Below are 19,135 nucleotides of genomic sequence, written 5' to 3'. Positions count from 1 at the left end.
ATGTAAGAAAAAGAACAGCCTTGCAAGCATCTCTTGATTATTGGCATTTCCTATCTTAGCCTATATCTGCCTTAACCTACGTCTCTGAGATGCCGGCTTTTATAATTTAATTAGTATTTCCGGCTGCTGTTGTATTTTATTTCTGATTTTTATTTACAAATATATTTTGTATGGGAAGAAGAAAGCTGAAAGGAAAGTTTGGGATAATTCTGATCTCCACCAGGTGTCAAACTGGCCGAGAAGAAATCCAGAAGTGATGCCGAAGCTGAGACGCGGGTAGGACACAGAACGAAAGAAGCAGGAAAAGGAAAGCCCCGGTCCGTGTCTCCCGAGGTTGGCAGGACCGGCAGCGGCAGCGGGGCCGGGTCCCCCCTGCGGGGGCAGCGCCGCTCGCCCCGCCCCGGCCCCGCCGCGCCCCGCGGGGCGGACCCGCCGCGCCCGGGCAGCGCCGGCCGCCGAGCGAGCGGAGCCCGGCCGAGCCGAGCGGGGCGAGCTCCTGCGGGACGTGATGGCCCCGCCGCCCGGCGCCGCCGTGCCGGGCCCGCTGGCCGTGCTGGACCCCACAGGTGAGCCCGGCACCTCGGTGAGCCCGGCACCTGCCCCGCCGGGGGCGTCAGCCCGGGATGCGGCGGGGAGAGCGGCGGGGCTGGACGGCGGCGGGGCGGGCGGGAGCCGTGCCCGGGGACCGTGCCCGGGCTGAGCCCCCCCTGCGCCGCCACTCTGCGGGGCTCAGCCCGATCCATGAGATGAGCGCTGCCGCTCATCCATCCCCTCGCTCGCCGAGGCGTTCAAAAATACCGGTTCTTGTTCAGAGCTCTCAGCTGCGCTTGGTGCATCCCTGTGCCGGAGGTTGAACATTCGGAGGAGTAGCTTGGCACAGGACGCGGATAGGAATTAATGTAAGAGCCGTCGTGCTGGCCGCTGGCCGCGCTGGAGCGGGCCGAGGTGCCGCCGGTGCGGGCGGGCTGGGGACAGGTGTCGGGTTCGCTTCCTTCCTCCTGCTTCTCCTGATCGAATGGCTCGTGTTTACAGCGTGCGTCCTGAAATACAAACACATTGGCAAAAGAAAGGTCAAGTGTTTCCTTATTCCGGCGTAATTTGTTAAAGTTTAGAAAATACAGAACTTACTGGGAATTACTCTGTGTAGCGTTTGAAAGGATAAGCAGAGACTTTGGCATGCACTCGAGGGTCTTAACAGCTGGATGAAAAAATGTATCAAATCTTAATTTTTGTCATAAACTTGGAAGAAAAATTATGTTGGTGTTGAAAATGTGAAAGATGTGCCTGTAACTTAAAAAACATTTTCAGGTGGTCATCAGAAAAAGAAAGATCTGTATGCCAGCTTTAAACTAGCGATTAGCTACTCTTTGAATTATTTATTGGTGAAACAATTGCTGCCAAAACAATGAGGTCATGGTGATAGTGCATGGTATCACTTACTATAGCCATACTACATAGTGTATCAGGGCTTATGGGATTGCTTTTTCGTTTTGTTCAGTATGGATATTTTGTAGTAGAATTGTAAACTGTTTCCCATGGTCTTGAATATATAACACACTCATAGAATCTTACTCAACAAATTAATAATAAAGGTAAAAGATGGGCCTGATAAAAGCTGCTGTCCTGTGGCTTGAAATGTATGCTGTTGCGTCTGGTTTAATTAGTTCAGCACTCTGGACAAGTCAAGCATTTAATCAGAAAAGGGAAAGTAATCACCAACAGCAGGTGTGAGTATCTCTTTTAAGCATCTCAATCCATCACATTTAATTTTGGGAGGCAATGTAGGATTAATTCAATTTTGCTGGCATGAAACCGTTTTTAAAATACACAAAACTGTAGTTGAGAGGGAGATGGCATAGAAGTGAGCATTGCAGTAATTAAAAATTTATAATCTGTCTCCAAAAATCTCCTAAAAATTTTCTCAGTAGCAGCAAAATAGCGGATATCTTTGATACTAAGGTTTGTCTATGGTGAATTTCCACTTAAATTACCTTATTCTGTGTGCTTAATTCCACTCTGAAACATGTCACAATTTTTAGTAGTATCCATTACATAATAAAAATGCACTATTTTTTCCTGTTACAAAAGTTTCCTTTTTTCTCATAGTAAGATGCTAATAAACATCGGTCTGGGGCATTATTTGAAAGAAGTGTTTCCATTTTGATTACCATAACTAGATCAAAGAAGAAGGTATGGAATTATGTAGTGCTACTATTCAGCAAATGGGATTGTAATCCCAGCTAATGCTACATCCTACAGCGACTTTTTTCCTCAACAAAAATTATGCCACACTTTTTAACTTTATGATGTCTGAAGATAAGTTTTAAAAGAAGTAGTGAAGTTAGCAAAGTATAGTTTCTTTGGTCTAAATGTAGACTTTTTTCAGTTCAGTTGCAGATTGTATGGAGGTTTTCCAAGGTGGAGAGATGCTGTTTCATTCTATTCTTTCTTTACCTTGGCCCCTGGACATGTTCTGTGCCATGGACATGTTCCATCATTAATTAGTTAATTCTCCTTTTAAACTCACTCTTTGTTCAAATCCAGACGTTACTATTCATCATTGGACCCACCACTTTGCAATTTCATACATACCCTCCCCACAAAACCATTCATTTTTCCATAGTCTTCCTACAAATTTAATTTAACCCCACCCATTACAAACAGAGCATTGTAATACAACTTTGTTTTCTGCAGCTGATGAACAGACAGAAGTTTTTTCTGAGTGCAGCAGAGTGTGGTCCTCAACAGGCACTTTTTCTTTTTGCTCTCTGGCAGGTGATCTCAATTTCCCTCCTCTTGGGCCTTTCTCTGTCCCAAGGAGGCAGCAGCCTGGTGTCCCTCTTCCTTGTCCTGATGGCATTTTCTCACCTTCCATTGTGGAAGCAGGGCTCAAGCAGATACTTTTCCTGACAGTGAGCAAAGCAGAGTGTTTCTGTGACTGTTCCTTTTTGTGCACAATTTAGGTCTGCACCAGGCAAAGCACAAGCCAGTCATGTGGAAGTTCTGTTACCTCTCTAATTTATCTATAGTGCCTATTGCTGCAGTTAATACTGCAAAAAGCTCAGTGCCCAAGACTCAGTCAATACTTCACAGGCCAAAACTGCTGAAGACTATTGCCAATAGATGTCAATAATATATTCACACCTTCTATTGACCCCAGCCTCAAGCTAATGCTAATAAGGGTATGACAAGGTTTCTTCCTACAAGCTTGGTTTTCAGTATGCTGAATATAAGGATTTTAAGTTATAATTAAATTGCATTAAGGTCCAGACTAGGAGTTTAATAACATTCGTACCAAATCATTATTAAAGAAGTTGAAGGTAATAAATGTCAAAATTATTCTGAGAGTTACTTCAGTACTAAGAATTGGAAAGTGAATAGCCTCCATTAACTGTTTCCTGCACTCCAGGAACATTAGTGTTGGAAGAAAATTCAGGCTACAAATATTGACTGCAGTGTTTCCTCTGCTCTTAATTTAACTGCTATTCTTGTCTATGGCCAGCGTTCAGTCCAAGCCTCGCCACAGAGTGTCAGGGAAGAAGGCTGGGCCAAGCACACTGCCTGAGCTGGAGACAGGGCTTCTGACTCTGGTATTGGGTTTTGGCTGGCAGGTACATTAAAAACAGATCCAAATAAACTGCATGGCAACTGCTACAAACAGCAGTAAACAAAGGCTTGAAAACTCTTGGGACCCAACATGACTGAAATTGTAAAAGGAAGCTAATAGTGGGAACCCTTTGCAGCTGTAACTTCTGAAGATATTAAGCTGCTTTGCAAATGTTACAAAGGCCTCCCAGTATGCTGGTGACTTCTATGCATGTAATTATACATATTTTGATACAGCAAAGAGTTTTATTGTTGTGACCAAGGAAAGCCAAACAGCCATGATAGAAAACAATTTAGACCTGATTTCTACCCATCTTCATTGAGCACGTGGAAGTCTTTGAGAATAAGTCCTTGCATGTGCCAGCCTCTTCTCCAGAAAGGGCCTTTCTGTGCTCCTGTATGTAAGTCATCTCTCCTAAGGGTGGAGTTCATAGCTGACAACATGGTTATTTATCAGTTTCCAAATGGGACTATATGAAAAAGGGGAGACCAATTGGATATTTGCCTCTATTTTGAGATGCAGGTGGTAAAAGATCAATAAATATGAGGGTTGACGTGTATTGCATTCATAAATTTCTTCTGGCATATGTAAACTTCAGTGTCAAAATATAGTTCATACCAAAAAATGTCCCTACAAATAATGACATCTTTTTCTATTCTGTCTCACTAAGTCCACATCAGATTAATTCCAATTGCAAATAAGAGCATGCTTTTCCTATGACATTTTCCAGCAAACTCAGTCAGGGCAATCAAGCTCATGTCTTTCACTATTCATAACCAGAACTCAGGAGGGTGGGTCGTACCCATAGTTTGTCTCCATCCAGTCTTATCAACCTTTGCCAGTACAGGTGTTACTCTGAGGAAGATGTGGAGGTTTGGCTCCTCAGGCCCTTTTCGGTGTTTTCAAGAAGTCTTGGCTGAGCAGCATGCTCCCCACTGGCTTTGGGAAGGTTTGTGTTCCTATATCCCTTTAGAGTATGTCTACACTGCAGCTGCAGTTTCTTATCGGTGGATATGAGCACACATACCCAACCCACTTTGTCTAGCTGTCTTGACTATCATAAAACCGTAGAAGAATTCAGGTAGGAAGTACCTCAGTTGCAATTCCAACCTCCTGCTCAAAGCTGGGTTAACTGTGAGGTCAGGCCCTGTTACTTAGTGCTTTTTCTGCTTGAATCCTGAAAACCTCTGAAGTTGGAGGGGGCACAAGTTATTTGGGCAACCTGTTCCAATGCTTCACTGTCCTAATGTTCATTTTTTTTTTCTTCTTATACCCAGTCTGAAACACTTTTTTGTGTTTCAGTTTGTCTGCTGTCTCTTTTCCTCCTGCTGTGCACCGTTATGAAAAGCCTGAGTCTGTTCTCTTGACAACAACTGAAAGGAATTGGAAGACTGCAACTAGCCCTGCCAAAAGTCATCTCATCTCCAGGCTGAGCAGGCCCTGTTCCCTCAGCCTCTTCTCATACAGAGAGTACCAGCCCCTGACCTTCCTTGCAGTCCTCTGTTGAATTCATTGCAGTTAATTTATTTATTTCCCTATACCAAGGGCCCAAAACTGAGTGTAAAATTGTGTGGTCTAAAAAGTGTTGACTAGATAGATGTAGTTGTTCCTCTGATCTACTACTGATGCTCCTCCTGTGCTAACTGCTGTTGTACTAGCTCCTGTTAGTGCAGCCCAGGATTCTGTTGCTAGGGCACACTGCTCATGATCAGCTCATCATCTACCAATACTGCCAGGTCCTTCCCAGCAGATCTGCTTTGCAGCCTGGCAGTCCCTTACCTGTATCATTGCAATGCATTGTTCCTTCCTTCGCTCAGGACTTGGCATCATGTTAAAAACCTTGCTAAAATTAAGGCAAAAGACATCCAATGCTCCTCAAGTCCACTCTTTTTGCCATAGCTGGCACCTGGTCAGACATGACTTGGCTCTGGTAAATCCATCCTTTCACCAATCACCTTTTCCTTCTGTGCCCAGAAATGTCTTACAAGAGGACTTACTCCACCTTTTTGGTTCCAGCATCCCAGGAACCAAAATGAGGTTGATTGGTTTATAATTCCCTGAATCTTCATTTTGGCCTCTTTAAAAACAGGTGGAACATTTGCCTTTCTTCAGTTTTGGGGATTCCTTAATCTCCGTGACTTTTCAAAGATGATGAGGTATGACAAGGACATCAGGTATTATTTACAATCTGGTAAATCTACTGAGTGAATAATTTTAATTTGTAGGAATGACAGCTGATTTGGGGAGCTGCACATCTGAAATCTAGTTTTCCCTCTTGGCCATGTGAACTGGCTTCACTGAAAGAACTGTCTTCAACTCCACACACTTGGTGAAAAACTGATTACCAAGAAAGAACCTCTGCTTCCATGTGCCCAGTGACCCTCCATGGATTAACAGAGAATTAATTCCCAGAGGAAGACAGCAGAGACACAGGCTGGAGGTGTTTGGCGAGTCTTAGGAATTACTTCTTTATCTTTAGCAGGAAGGCTTCGTACCTGCAGGTGAAAGAGACTTGTGTAAGCTCAATAGATGGTATTTGTCTTTAGGAAAGTTGCTTGTATTTCATACTAAAAGACTTGAATAATTTTGACTGGTTGTTCTACTAGAGAAATGTCATCAAACACAGCTTGTTATTATAATTTTTTTTTTTTACTGATTGAAATTATTTGAGTTGGTTTGCAAACACCACTAATCTAGTCTGGCTTTTGAACTATAAACATTTAACTGAGTTACATGACTTTAAAATGGCCACAAAACTCAAGTAACTCATTGCAAACAGCTTCTGCTTGCTTTTTGTCTTTCCTGCATTTCCCCTGCTTTTGCTTCCAGCAGTGCCCCCAGAGCCTGACCCATGCCTGCCTTCCCCTCTCACCTCCTCCTTCCTGCTGAGGGATGCTGCTCCAGCCTTCAGTGCAACATCTCAGTCTCTGCCTTCTCCTGAGGCTGGGCACTCAGGCAGCTTCCTGAGGCCACAGAGGGAGAGAGACTGGCCCTGCAGTGGCCAGGTTGTGCTTTCTCAGGAGCTCCATCCTGCCCAGGTGCACTGCATGGTACCATGGCATCGCATGGCCCAGTGCTGCAGGGTGATCCTGCACACTGCTGCCTTGCCTTTCAAAGGCAAAAATGAAGACCACAGTCTGATTCACTCGGGTGTCTTTTGTTAGAGTCATGTGTTAATGGCTTTTTAAAATCAGTCTGTGCTGTGGGCTGGGGCCCTGGTGTGAGTAACCTCTGGCTACAGCTCAGATCTGCCATGGTTAACAAGGTTAAGTGCCTTGGAGCAGGCTGCAACCTGGAGGTGAGTGTGCTGATTTTCCCTTTGGGTATCTGGATCCGAATCCCAGTGAGACTGAAAGGATTTCACTGAGCAGCCGCTGTTAGAAAAGTCGCATGTATCATTACCTGATAAACTCTATTACAGCTTTGCTTCGAGGATACAGATTTCTTACCTCGATAAATATGAAGAGCACATTCATTTTCATGATAGCATGCAGAGTGCCTGCTAATCTTGTGTAAAATATTCATTTTTATGTTCAGGCCAGATAGAGTCAAATTGGCACTTCACACAGGTAAGAATTTAAGGCCTGCAGGATCTCACCAATGTGAACAACAATTATAAATGTTACTGAAGACAAGGCATAATTATAATTGTCAGTGACTTACAGTTCAGTTTAATAAAAACTCATCTCTGCCTGTACTCAATGTGTGTGCATTAAGCTATACTCTAGTTAACTCTGCAGGTTTTAATTCCTTCTGTTGTCTGGTAGCAATTTTCCTTACAGGGAGAACAACAGAGGGTTATCTACAGAAAAGATTAGCAAAACAAAATCTTTCATCATTTTGTATTTGTTCTGCCATGATTGCAATGAAAAGCTCTTTTTTTTTCCCCTCCCCCTCCCTACAGGACAGTTTGCAAAAAGGAAGAAGACTTCACTTTGGTTCACAGTGGCACTGCTGGTGGTGTCTGTTTTCATACTGACCATAGGTCTGGCAGCTACCACACGAACTGAAAATGTTACTGTGGGAGGCTACTACCCAGGCATTGTTGTAAGTAAAAAAAAAAACTATTTTAGAATATTGGTTACATCTAAATAAATTATTATCAGCTGTAAATGGGAAGCTCTGATAGATTGAAAAAGCAGAAAAAAGACCATTAGTCTCATGTCATTTCACAAGAGAGAGATGCTGCTTTGTTTTGATCTAGTTCTAGTGTGTTGTAAGGCAGGGGTTAGACTATTTTTCTGAAGTGCCCCAAAGGGGAGGGTGTTGGGGGCTAGAAGAAGGAGACCAGGTTGCACTGCACTGTGCTGGGCTCAGGGAACTGTGTGCAAACCTGTGCTAGACTCCTGCTGGTTTCCATTAGAGGTGGGTGTCTGTGTGATGGGACAGTAGGCATGGGATAGATTTGAACAACCTTTTAGAAGTTTACTGCTTTGATGGAAGAGCCACTCTGCTGTTGTGTCTGTGTGCCAGGAATTCTGCTGTGTCCATGCCAGGGAAAGCCCTGTAATTGGACATTTGGAGGCTTCTCCCTAACATCCTTTCGTGCAGGCTTGCTGCCAGTTCTCTCATATAAGATGCTGTTTCCAAAATCCTTAGTCTTGTTCTTGCCTTGTGAACAGACTGCTTAAAAGCATTCCTGCAGTGGGACAAGGCTTGAGCTCTGCCTGCTCTGCCCTGTGGTGCCTCTGTGACTTCTGGGGAGGAGTAACCCTGCCAGCCCCATGCTGCTTCAACCCCAAGCCCTTTCTGATCTCAGGAGAAGGGATAGGGTATATCCCAATGTGTTTAAACGCCTGGAGTAAAAAAAAAGAATAAATAATTTAAATACCTGGGCTGAGTTTTAAAAATGGGGAGTATGGGCAGCAAATAGAGAGGGACTGAGTCAGCCAAGGGGAGGTAGAGCTTGCAAGGTGAAGAAAGAAATTCACATGTTTAGAGTTAGACACTACTTAGGCGTGTGGCTCCACTACTGCCAAAGTATGTTGTAAGGTACCATGATTTCTTCCTCTCTATGGAATGAAATGCCCAGAGAAGAGGGATGTGCATCTTCTAATACTGTGCATACACCATTAATAATGTGTGAGTTAGAACTGTTCCTCCTAAACAGTTCCTCTTACATCTTAGTCCTATGTTGAGAGCAGGACTTTCAGTAAGATAATTTTAGGATAATGATCTATAAGGAGTGGTGTTTTAAAAATAGAACAAAAAGCGGTTCCAAGAATAAGACCTTAAAGAATGATTCTCCCTTTCATTAACCTAAAATAGATAGATTAATACTGATAAAGGTCTTTTTCCAAAATTTGACGTAAAATCCTTTGCAAGACCACTTTATCTGCATTCATCCCTAGAAAGAAGTTTCATTTTGAACTGCTGTTTTTAACAAGTGTAATAAGTAATAAACCCATGTGCACAAAGCAAGTATTTCAGCATTTAGTTTCTTGTAGGAATAACACAATTTCTGATCACTCATCTGAAAAATACCACCTGCTAAAATATTTTTTGAAGTCTTGTTTTCATTAATAACCAGATAGAAAAGCAAGAATTTATTAGAATGCTTTGGAAAAAACACTTTTTATTAATCATTTTCCCTTTCAAAATATTATTGGAGCCAAATAATTTTAATAAAATTTGTGCACATGTGATGGGTTGTTGAAGTAACTGAGAAAATGTAATAGGTAATTGCCAATGTGAGTGTCATTAAGGTATTAAATATCACAAACGTTTAAAAAGAGTTAAAAGTGCTATTCAAGTCTTACATGGTATCTTGCCAAAAGCCTGGTCAGAGGTGTGTGACAGCACTGTTGTGTTTCTGCCTCACTGCCAGAAATTACTGACTCCAGTGCAGCATTGGCAGACGGACTGCTGTAGAATTGTGGAATGGTTTGGGATGGCAGGGAATTTAAAGGTTATCTCAACTCCTCTGCCATGGACAGGAACACCTTCCACTAGACCAGGTTCTCAAAGCCCCATCCAACCTGGCCTTCTTGTACACTTCCAGGGATGGGGCACCCACAGCTTCTATGAGCAACCTATTCCAGTCTCACCACCTTCACAGTAAGGAATTTATTCCTAATATCTAATCTAAACCTACCTTCTTTCAATTTGAAGTCATCACCTCTTGTCCTATGTCTTCATGTTTTCTTGTAAGGTACCCCTAGGAATTGGAAGGCAGCAATTGGGTCTCCTCGGAGCCCTCTGTTCTCCAGGCTGAACAAGCCAAACTCTCTCATCCTGCCCTCATAGGAGAGGTGCTCCCACCCTCTAATTTTTGTGGCCCTGCTCTGTACTCACTCCAGCATGTCCATGTCCTTGCTATGCTGAGCACCCCACCGAAGGCAGCACTCCAGGTGGGGTCTCACCAGAGCAGAGTAGAGGGGCAGAATCCCCCCCTCTCACCATCAGCTCTTTCAGAATGTACTGAAGAGCCCGCAAAAGGTGCTTCCCTTCTCTGCTGACAGTAGAGGGAGCTTAGAAAACCAGCATAGCCCTGATCCCAGACTCCTAGGTACCTAAACCAGGGAATGAATTTGTCATTACATATTTCACTGCTGAGCTCAGAGAAGAGCAAAAATATGAGGACAGACAGCGTTAATTTCAATTAAAAAGGAAGTCTAGTTATAACAAACTTCAGTAGTAAAATACTAATTTCACAGCTGGTAGATGAGATGAAACCTCCACTGGCCTTAGTAAGCAATTTTGGTCTTTAAAACCATGCAGAATTAAACCTGCCTTGAAGATACCTATGAAGATGAATAACACTATCCACTGGCATAGATTTACTTGTTTCTAGAAGTATTTACAGAACAGGTCTTCAGGGTTAGATCTGTAATACACTTTGGCTTCTGCCAAGTTCCCGCTGGCTTCAAGAAGAGTTAAGTGCTTTAATTTTCCTGCATATGTGGTCACTGGTAATTTGTTTTGAAAAAATCTTTTTTCTAAATACATCTTTATAGTGCTGGGTATTACCTGAACTTATGCATCCAAAGTTATTGGACATAAAATATTTCTGTGTGGAGAAGAGTTAATATAATGTTATGCTTTGGAAGGTATCTGCATATAGTAGATTACTGCTTGAGCATCTGTTTGGACTGTGTCTTTGGAATGGTCTGCAAAGACAGAGTTGGAACTGCTTCAGCCTAATTTCCTTTTAAATATTGTTTATACTTAAATATTTAATGTCATTTCTCTGTGACTACTTGCTGTTTTATTTTTGTTTGCTATTTTTATACTCTTTCAACAGAGTCCCCAGCACCATACTGACCTGGACTCCTAGAGCTCCCAAATGTCTGTTGTCTAAACAGACAAAAAACTAGCTCATATGACCCTAAAACAATCTCAGTAATGCTGTGGCTTTCATAATGATCTCTATAGTTCTGCTCCTTCTGATTTAATTGTTATTGCTCTGTGTTTGGTCATTCTTATTATTCACATGGATATTACTCATTTTGTGTTCCCTGCATCAGCCATAAATGAAGCTTTATGGATTGTTCCTGTTGGAATGAAAAATGGGGCTTGGAACCAGATGTCATTTTGATGTAGTTATCTTAATTTACAAAGTTGCTGTCCCCTGAACAGAGTGTCCTTGCTCACAATTCCAAGTATCTCTACTATTTAGCTGTCAGCATGGGTGCACTTGCCCACTCTTTCAAAGTCTTTGCTTTTAGTCTTTGTGCCTCCTTTTCACATAAATTTCCCCAAAGCACTCAAGAGCAAATCTCCTTTCCCTGCATTTGCTTTCTTGAAAGCGAGTGACGGATTCCTCTTGTGATAGTGAGCGAGTAAAGTGCTTGCAGGGGATTTGCTTTCTGCTGTGAGCAGTTGTGCGTAACCGCGAGGAATTTACGGGCAATGCTTAAGCCCTTGGCTGGGACATGGAGTCCTTAAAAACTTCATTTGTGCTTGGAGGAGAGGCTCTGAGCTGGGTTCAGAGGCCTCACTGCAGAGAGGGGCTGGAACTGTGAATCCAAGGAGTTTCTACTGCTCCAAACCTTCATGGGCCTCCTTCACAAGGAGAGGCTTTTCCTGCCATCTCGATGTTGAGGCAACACTGGAACATTAAGGCCAGCTTACTTCAGTGTCCCTTCCTCCCCTCTCTCCTGTGGCTGTTGGTGATACAGCTGACTGTACTGGTCCTTTTTGCATTTTAGCAAGGATTTTTTCTGGGTTGTGTGATAGTGTCTAATCATTAAAATCAAACAAGTGTAATTCTAACAGTTTGAACTTTGGGGAACACACAATTTTTTTGAGAAAAACTGTCTGCAATTGCCTAAAGCTTTGCAATTTTCAAAAATTACCATCTGTGGACTAAACCCAAGTGGCCATTTCTCCTACTTTACTTAGTTTTTGCTTTATAATGTGTAAAACTATACCTGACAATGCTAACAGTAGTCAGGTTATAGATGTGTGTCTATACAGACTTCTGTTTACCATATGACAAATTTTGCATTGAACTATCAAAGAGCCGCAGTCCTGGCCATTTCCCATTACATTATATGATTTATGTCCTACAGTAACTTCCACCTTTTCCCTTGACTTGCCCCATTTAGCCCATCTGTGTAGTGCATTAGCTCAGATATCACTGTATGTGTTGGTATGTTATCCAGATAAGCTGACCTCATGCATTTCTGTTGGTTTTGTTCTTTGCCTTAGCTTGGCTTTGGATCTTTCCTAGGGATTGTTGGCATCTACCTGGTAGAAAACAGAAGACAAATAGTAAGTAACAGCTCTTTTATTTTTTTTTTTGTGTATCAGACTGTATTAAATATAAAAAGCAAGGATTTCTTCAAACTGTTGACTTAAAACTGCTTCATTTGCCTCAAAATGTTAGTCATTTGTTTCACCACTTCTGAGAAGTTTTAGAGAAGCATGAATGGGCCAGTAAGTTCCTTTGTAGAAAATAAAACAAAAGCAGCTTACTTGTTTTACTGAATTTACTTTCCTGCTGGTTTAATGAGTTGAATTGACCGAGGGCAGAATCACTGAAGTGCCAGAGCTTGGCCAGGACCATGTAACTGGGAAAAGGATGGGAAGAGAGCAAAACAGAAGTTTGAGCAGCAGCAAGCTACGTGATCAGCTCCACCCTAGCAGATGATCTCATCCTGTGTAAGAAGTTTAAGCCAGGAACACTTTCCTGAAACTATATATGTTAAATAGAAGAAAAAAATCCAGAGCTCTTGCTGTTGAGATTGCCTGGCTATGTCAAACAAGATCTGTGATTTGTAGATTTAGCTTGGCTTCCCAAATCCTTTGCTTTTATTTATGTGAGAAAGTCATAGAAAGTCTTTGAGGCATCTGGGTAAAGGAAGGTGTAAGAAGGAGGAAAGAATTTGTAGAAATTCTCAACAATTTCCTTCCTCTCTTTGCAAAAAGTAATAGTCTTGGTTGAATAACAGCGTGTCCAATGGGCACGTCACAGAAGACTGACTGTAGCCAAGCATCAAAAAATATTATTAATTTCATAATGCAGAGCTTTCACTGGTATAAATCAAGAATGGTGTTAAGCTCAGAGGAGGAACTGATGAATTTAGCTTGCATTTTACTAACAATTAACTACTTTACTTACAAACATAATATCACTCCTTTTTTGGATTATCTGTGTCAGTAGTGTATTTGCAAGTAGTTCCTTGCTTTTAACTTCTGTTTCTAGTTGGATTTCACAAAGAAATAAGATTTGTAAAGCTGTGAGATTTGTCTCTGGATTTTTCTGTTCCATATTCCATTTTTTTAATATGTTGGCCAATTTCAGGCAAATTCAGGAGAGAGGTAGAGACTTCAAAGGTGTGCAATTCCATCAAGTTTCATGAAAATTCACAGGTGGATAGAGGAGAGAATTACAACTTAGTTCTCCCATAGTGGTAAAGGCTACAGTGTCATCTCACCACTAAAAGTAGAGAATCCAAATGGGACATGACCTGTGAGAGAAAAATCTGCAGTAGGTCAGGTGTCATTAATTTTGCTACTAACAACACAGCCTAATTAAGAACTATTGCTCCTGATTTCCACATCAGAGACCAGGATGAACAGCAGGTTCCAAGCTGTAGGCTCAGTGCTGGGCAGGTGAAAATAGCTTTATCTTCCACAGCATTCATGCTACCTTAACTAACGGGCATAACATTTTAGGGTTGTTTGATTTTTCACTTGTTTTCTAATCTGCCTTGTGGTTTTCTATGCTGCTGTCCCTATCAAAAGTAAAATGACTGAAAAAGCCATAAGGTGGGTAAGCAGCAGTTAAAGTATGTATTCCTTGACATGTTGTGCCATTTACACAAGGACTGTGGAGATCTAAGTGTCCAGTTTGCTTGGCATTACTGCCTGCTTGCATTTCCCAGCATGGAACAAGGAAAACTGCTTTCTGCTTATAACATTTACAGATGATTTGGCTGTTGGAAGATTGTATTTCTGGGGATCAGACTAAGAGAGTAACTAGAAAGTTGAATTATGCTTCTTGCCTTGAGAACCATCCATAGTAGGTCTTTTACACTGTCTTTGCTGAAGCTGAGCTGATGGTTTTGAAAGTTGTGGAAATGAGATTGAAAGAGTTTACAATGGAAGGTGGTAGTTATTCCCTGGAACATAACTGAGTATATTTGTTTGGATGGGTTTAGGGCAGCTTTAACAAATTTGCAGCAATCAATAAGATTGTAAAGACTTATATAAGCACAGAATTGTAGCATAAATGTTTTATTTATTTATTTATTTATTTATATTATTTATACCTAAAATGTATATGCATTGCAGCAGGACAAAAGGGAGTGGAAAGGAAAATAAATTGCTTACTCAGTTTCTTCTATTTTAACTAGACTACCTTTGAGCATTTACTGCAGTATAATTTGAATTTAACCCAGTGTAGCCCTGACAATTATCTGGCCTCTGTAATGACTCAATACTTCATTTTTTATTTGTTATTTAAATTGAAAATGAATGAAAATTCAGTTGCACTAGGGGGAAAAGGTCTATTTCAAATTAACCATTCTGCTTAAATCTATTTCTCTTTTTCTCTTGAAGTTCCGTTTCACTGTGACTCGTCCATTTTAAGTCCAGGTTCTTTCATGATTAATGAAATGCTAAATGCAATATAAAATATATAATGATTAGCAGAACCAGTACAACAAAACCCCAGCACTCAATAAGTGATGAGCGTGGAGTTTGAGAAAGAGCAGAAGCACAGTTAGGCAGAGTGGACAATGGTTTGTTCTTAAAACATGACATTAATAATGTTGCACTTCTTTGACCTCCTTCTTGGCATCCCAGAGCCCACAGTGGGAGTCAATGTGCTGACCAAGGTATAACCCTTAATTCAAAGGAACTGCTGCTTGAAGAAGCAGGCTCTGCCTCATTGACTAGCATGATTTCACTTCAGCTCCTAGCATTTGTGCTTGGCTCTGATATGCAAAGCTTGGCACCAGCAGAACAAAATTTCCCTTTGACTAAAGATTTGCACTGATTTGGGATGGTTCTAACTGGCAAACAGAAGGCATTTCAGGAATAATGTGTCTCTGTCCATTTTGCCTCTCTTGCACTCTGCAGAGCAGTTGTGGATTGAAGAGCAGTGCATAGCTGGGTGTTGTTTCCTTCCAAAGGCACACTTAGTCCAGCTGGATGGGAGAAAAACATGATACTTCTCAAATCAAATGGATTTGATTGTAAGACATGAACTGTTCTTGCTTATTTGCTTGCTTGCCATCTCCTCACCTTACAGTACAAAGTATTTCCAGCTAGGAAATGAGATGCTGAAATTACATACAGGAATGGGGAAGGCTGGGTGTGCGGGGGGCTCCTAGCAGCAAACTTGAGCTGAGAGCAGTGAGCAGTGCTGAGGGAGTGCTGTAACAGGTTTCTCCTCACAGAATATGTGGAGGTGGCACGAGCTTGCACCCAGAAATGAATCATTCCCTAAATGTGCAATGTCAGTATGACACCATGCATGTAGTTTTAGCTAACCCAATGGATAAACCGAGCAATGGCTCACAGTTTCCACTCACACGTCTCTCCAATTCCAGCCTCACCAAGCCACACTGTTTGCAAGGCTGAAAATGAGCACCCTGAAGCTGTGGTGCTACAAGAGCTACAATGGCAGCATAATAGCTGCCAGGGTTTTGAATGTTTGCAATATCACAGTATCTTGCTGCCTGCAAGAGCCCTCTCTAGGGCTGTGGCAGCTACAGGGACAGCAGAGCAGGCAGGAAGGGCACGGGAGGAGGTACAGGAGAAAAAAGGACATAGGGAGGATGAGGAGGGGTTATTGGAGCAGGAGTGACCCCTCATGAGATGGTAAGTAAGCACAAGCCTTGGTACAACAGCAGTTGTGTGAAGCACGTGTGACACCCAAAGTCATCCACTGCTGAGTCCTCCTCATGTTTTCTTCATGCTAACAAACTTAATTTTCTCACTGACATGTTTAGGATATACCCAGATATAAACCAAGTTCTCAGCCTGGTCCTTGACTTGTTCAGAGAGACGGAGGAAATGCTTCCAACAAAGCAGAATTTGAAAACATGAGGAAGGTACAAACATGGAGCTCAGAACGCAGACAGAAAAGGCAAAGCTATTTATGCAGCCTTCTCAAGGGATGCTAAGTTTAAGTCTCCCTTAATATGCTTGCTTCCCAACCTCTGTCAACAAGAGTAAGATTTCAAATGAAGTGTTGAAAAGACCTATAACTGAAGTTGGAGAAACAAAGCAATAATTTTCTCTTCTGTTTGCAGTTGATAGACTTCCCTGACAATGCAAACATCCCTGTCCTCAACTGACATTATGTGAGGTAGTATTTTAATATCATCTCTGATTATTTTCTTGACACCAGACTTTACATCTGTTTCAGAAGAGAGGATTTTCTGAAGCAGTTGCATGCATGAGCCAGCTTTCAGAAGAGCCAAACCTCTTTCCCTTTTTTCAAAACCAATATAAATTATGTCCATCGGAAAATACCCACTGGGCATTTTATGTAAAAGTGATGGTTATTAATATATACACCACCCCAAAAATCTGCTATATATACACCTAATTTCCTCTGTTCAAACATGTTCTGTTTCATTTGCTGTCTGCAAACCAAACATTCTGGAAAAAATTAGCTTTAGTGCAGATTTTGATCCAAGATACTAATTACTGATTGATTTCATATCACATAGTAGGCTAATTAAAGCAGCTTGTTTTAATAAAGAAAGACCACTGAAATTCTGTAGATCCCCTGAGACTATCTTTGATGTTCCTGTGCTAATAAATGGAAGAAGCCTTTACTCTTGCAGGGGAAATGCAGATAATGTAAAAGCAATCTTTGTAATTACCGAGGTATTATTTCTCTTCTAAACTCAAGTTTCTGACAAAGTTAACAGCACTTCTTTCTTTCAGTGTTGATTTTCTGTAAGCTCATATTTCTCACAGTTCAGAGAAAAACAATTAATGCTGAAGTAAAAATGTTAATAATGGAAGAAATTAGTAATCATCCTTTTCTTGTTTAGCACCTTTAAAATGATTGATACTGAAAAGACCTACTAATACCTTTTCAGTGTGCTAGGTTTCATGGTGTGATCTAACTGCACATTTCAGAAGCAGAAAAGATTTATATAAAGATTATCAGAATAGGTTGACACTGACACTTGAATGAGCTCGAGTGGCTCCTCTTTATCTATCTGCATTTTTTCAAAATATGACAGCATCTTATTAGCTTTTAAGTTCAAGCAGCTTATTCTTTGAGAATGTCTTCCTGCTCTCACGACTAGCTCTTCAACTGTAATGAGGTGCTCTTCAGAGGCATCTTGTTCTCTCCTTAACTTCTGGAAGAGACCTTGAAGGGTGGTTTGAACTAGATTCTGGAGTTTTAGTTAGCTAAAGCGTGGCAAGAAAATTCCTGTGTTAAGTGACACTTTTATTTCTCTTCTGTAATATTGAGGATATTTCAAAGGGTATCATATTATAATTCTGTCTGGTTTTGAGTTGTGAGTAGAGCAGCCTATGTACAGATGGCCCATGGTGTAGTCTTGGGTATTAGCTGCCTTATTTTGCAGGAATCAGCTTTGAGACCCCTTTTTAACCCTTTTTGGAAGGGATTTGGAATGTGGTCTATCCATGATAGGCCTGGGAAATCTGTATTATTCTTGGTAATGCAGGAGAATATTCCACAAAAACAGGAGTAGAAGTGAGATGAATAACTGGAGATAATTTGAAGGCTAAGTTATTTCAACTGCAAGGAGGAGGGTGGGTGATATGTCAGTGGGTATGAAAGCACCATCCAAAATGAAGACAAGTAAAATGAAAATAGGAAAGTTCTGTGGGCAAGTAAAATGTAAATAAGGGGAAAAGGTGTTTCTAATAGTATAATATTATGAGAGACATTTTGCTGTTATTAATATTATATATTCCATGAATAAAGACTAAGTAAAATACTTTGCATTTCTTTATGCAGTTCTTTGACCTTGTGCATTTAATGTGAGGATTTCCAGTTTATAATAAATGCAAATACCCACAGACACAAAGAGCTCTTTTCTCTTCCCTCCTCTGCTCCTTCCTCTATCTTGCTGACTCCTTCTGCTCCTCTTCCCTGCCCTGGCTAAAAATACTCTCCACGGGTAAAGTGAGGAGGAAGGTTCACAGGCAAGTGAGCATCAGACATAGCAAAAGTTAACTGGTGGGGCTGCACGGGTAAGGGTAGAGAGGAATCTGTGGAAGGAGGGAACAAGACTTGTTCCTTTTGCCAGGAATAATCTGTTATATCAACTCACTATGGCGTGAAACAATCATCTAAGTGTTGTCAGAGAGTTAAATGCCTGAAGATAGATAGCATAAATTTCCCAACAGTGTTTGAGAATTTTGAAGTTCAAGGACTCAAAGACAAAAATAGATGCTTTCACTGTGTGAATTACCAAAGGAAGTGTGGGGGATGTTTCAGCTCTTCCCTGATCTCGTTCCTTATGGATTGGCATTTCATATTACATCTACAGGTGTATGCTTTCAGATTTTACCAGTGCAGATTCATCAACTAGACATGCAAATATTTATTTATATGTAAATATTATATTATAGAAATGTGACATTATATGATGTATGTCATAACTATATAATACATAACCTGTAATATATGCTCACACATGTGCATGTATGTATTTTCAGCTGACATGTCCTGGCAAATACCTGTAATAATGACAAAGAAGTCTATGCCACTGTGTCTTTATTATGCAAAATGCTTTTTACACTCTTCATAGCTGTGTGTGCCAGGTTGTTTCACTGGGAAAGCTGTAATGGGAAGCACAGTCAGGTCTGTAGCAATCTTTGGACTCCATCATCAGGGCTGTGTCTGTCTGATACAGCTAGAGAGATGCTACCAAGTAGCTCTACCTGCAGCCTAGCACTGCAGTTCCTTCCCTTCCACACAATCCTGTGCTGGTCCACTGGTTGTATCAGTCCCAGGTCTTACCCACCTCAGGTTTCTCACCTCCGTGGAAGAAAAATGGAATATTGGTAACAAAGGGGAGAAATTTTGAGAGAGATTCTTTGGTTTCTATTTGGAGAGCTCCCTTGGCAACCAGAGCT

At 41.4% G+C, this 19,135-nt stretch overlaps 1 protein-coding gene across 2 annotated transcripts in view; it reads left to right on the top strand.

Annotated features, from left to right (window-relative positions):
• Window positions 1-446: 446 nt before the first annotated feature.
• TMEM255B (transmembrane protein 255B) overlaps window positions 447-19,135 on the top strand; it is a 66,336-nt gene continuing 47,647 nt past the window's right edge. Inside the window, exons 1-3 of one of the 2 annotated variants that reach the window (XM_014885077.2) lie at window positions 447-566; window positions 7,512-7,654; window positions 12,260-12,322. In XM_014885077.2, coding sequence (XP_014740563.1) covers window positions 509-566; window positions 7,512-7,654; window positions 12,260-12,322 — 264 coding nt within the window. In that variant the 5' untranslated portion in view covers window positions 447-508. The remainder of the gene's footprint in view (window positions 567-7,511; window positions 7,655-12,259; window positions 12,323-19,135) is intronic. The other variant, XM_088160122.1, reaches the window with a different exon arrangement.

Source organism: Sturnus vulgaris, chromosome 2 (genome assembly GCF_052056855.1).
Source record: "Sturnus vulgaris isolate bStuVul1 chromosome 2, bStuVul1.hap1, whole genome shotgun sequence".
Lineage (NCBI taxonomy): Eukaryota > Metazoa > Chordata > Aves > Passeriformes > Sturnidae > Sturnus > Sturnus vulgaris.
This window is presented reverse-complemented; position numbering and strand designations above follow the sequence as displayed.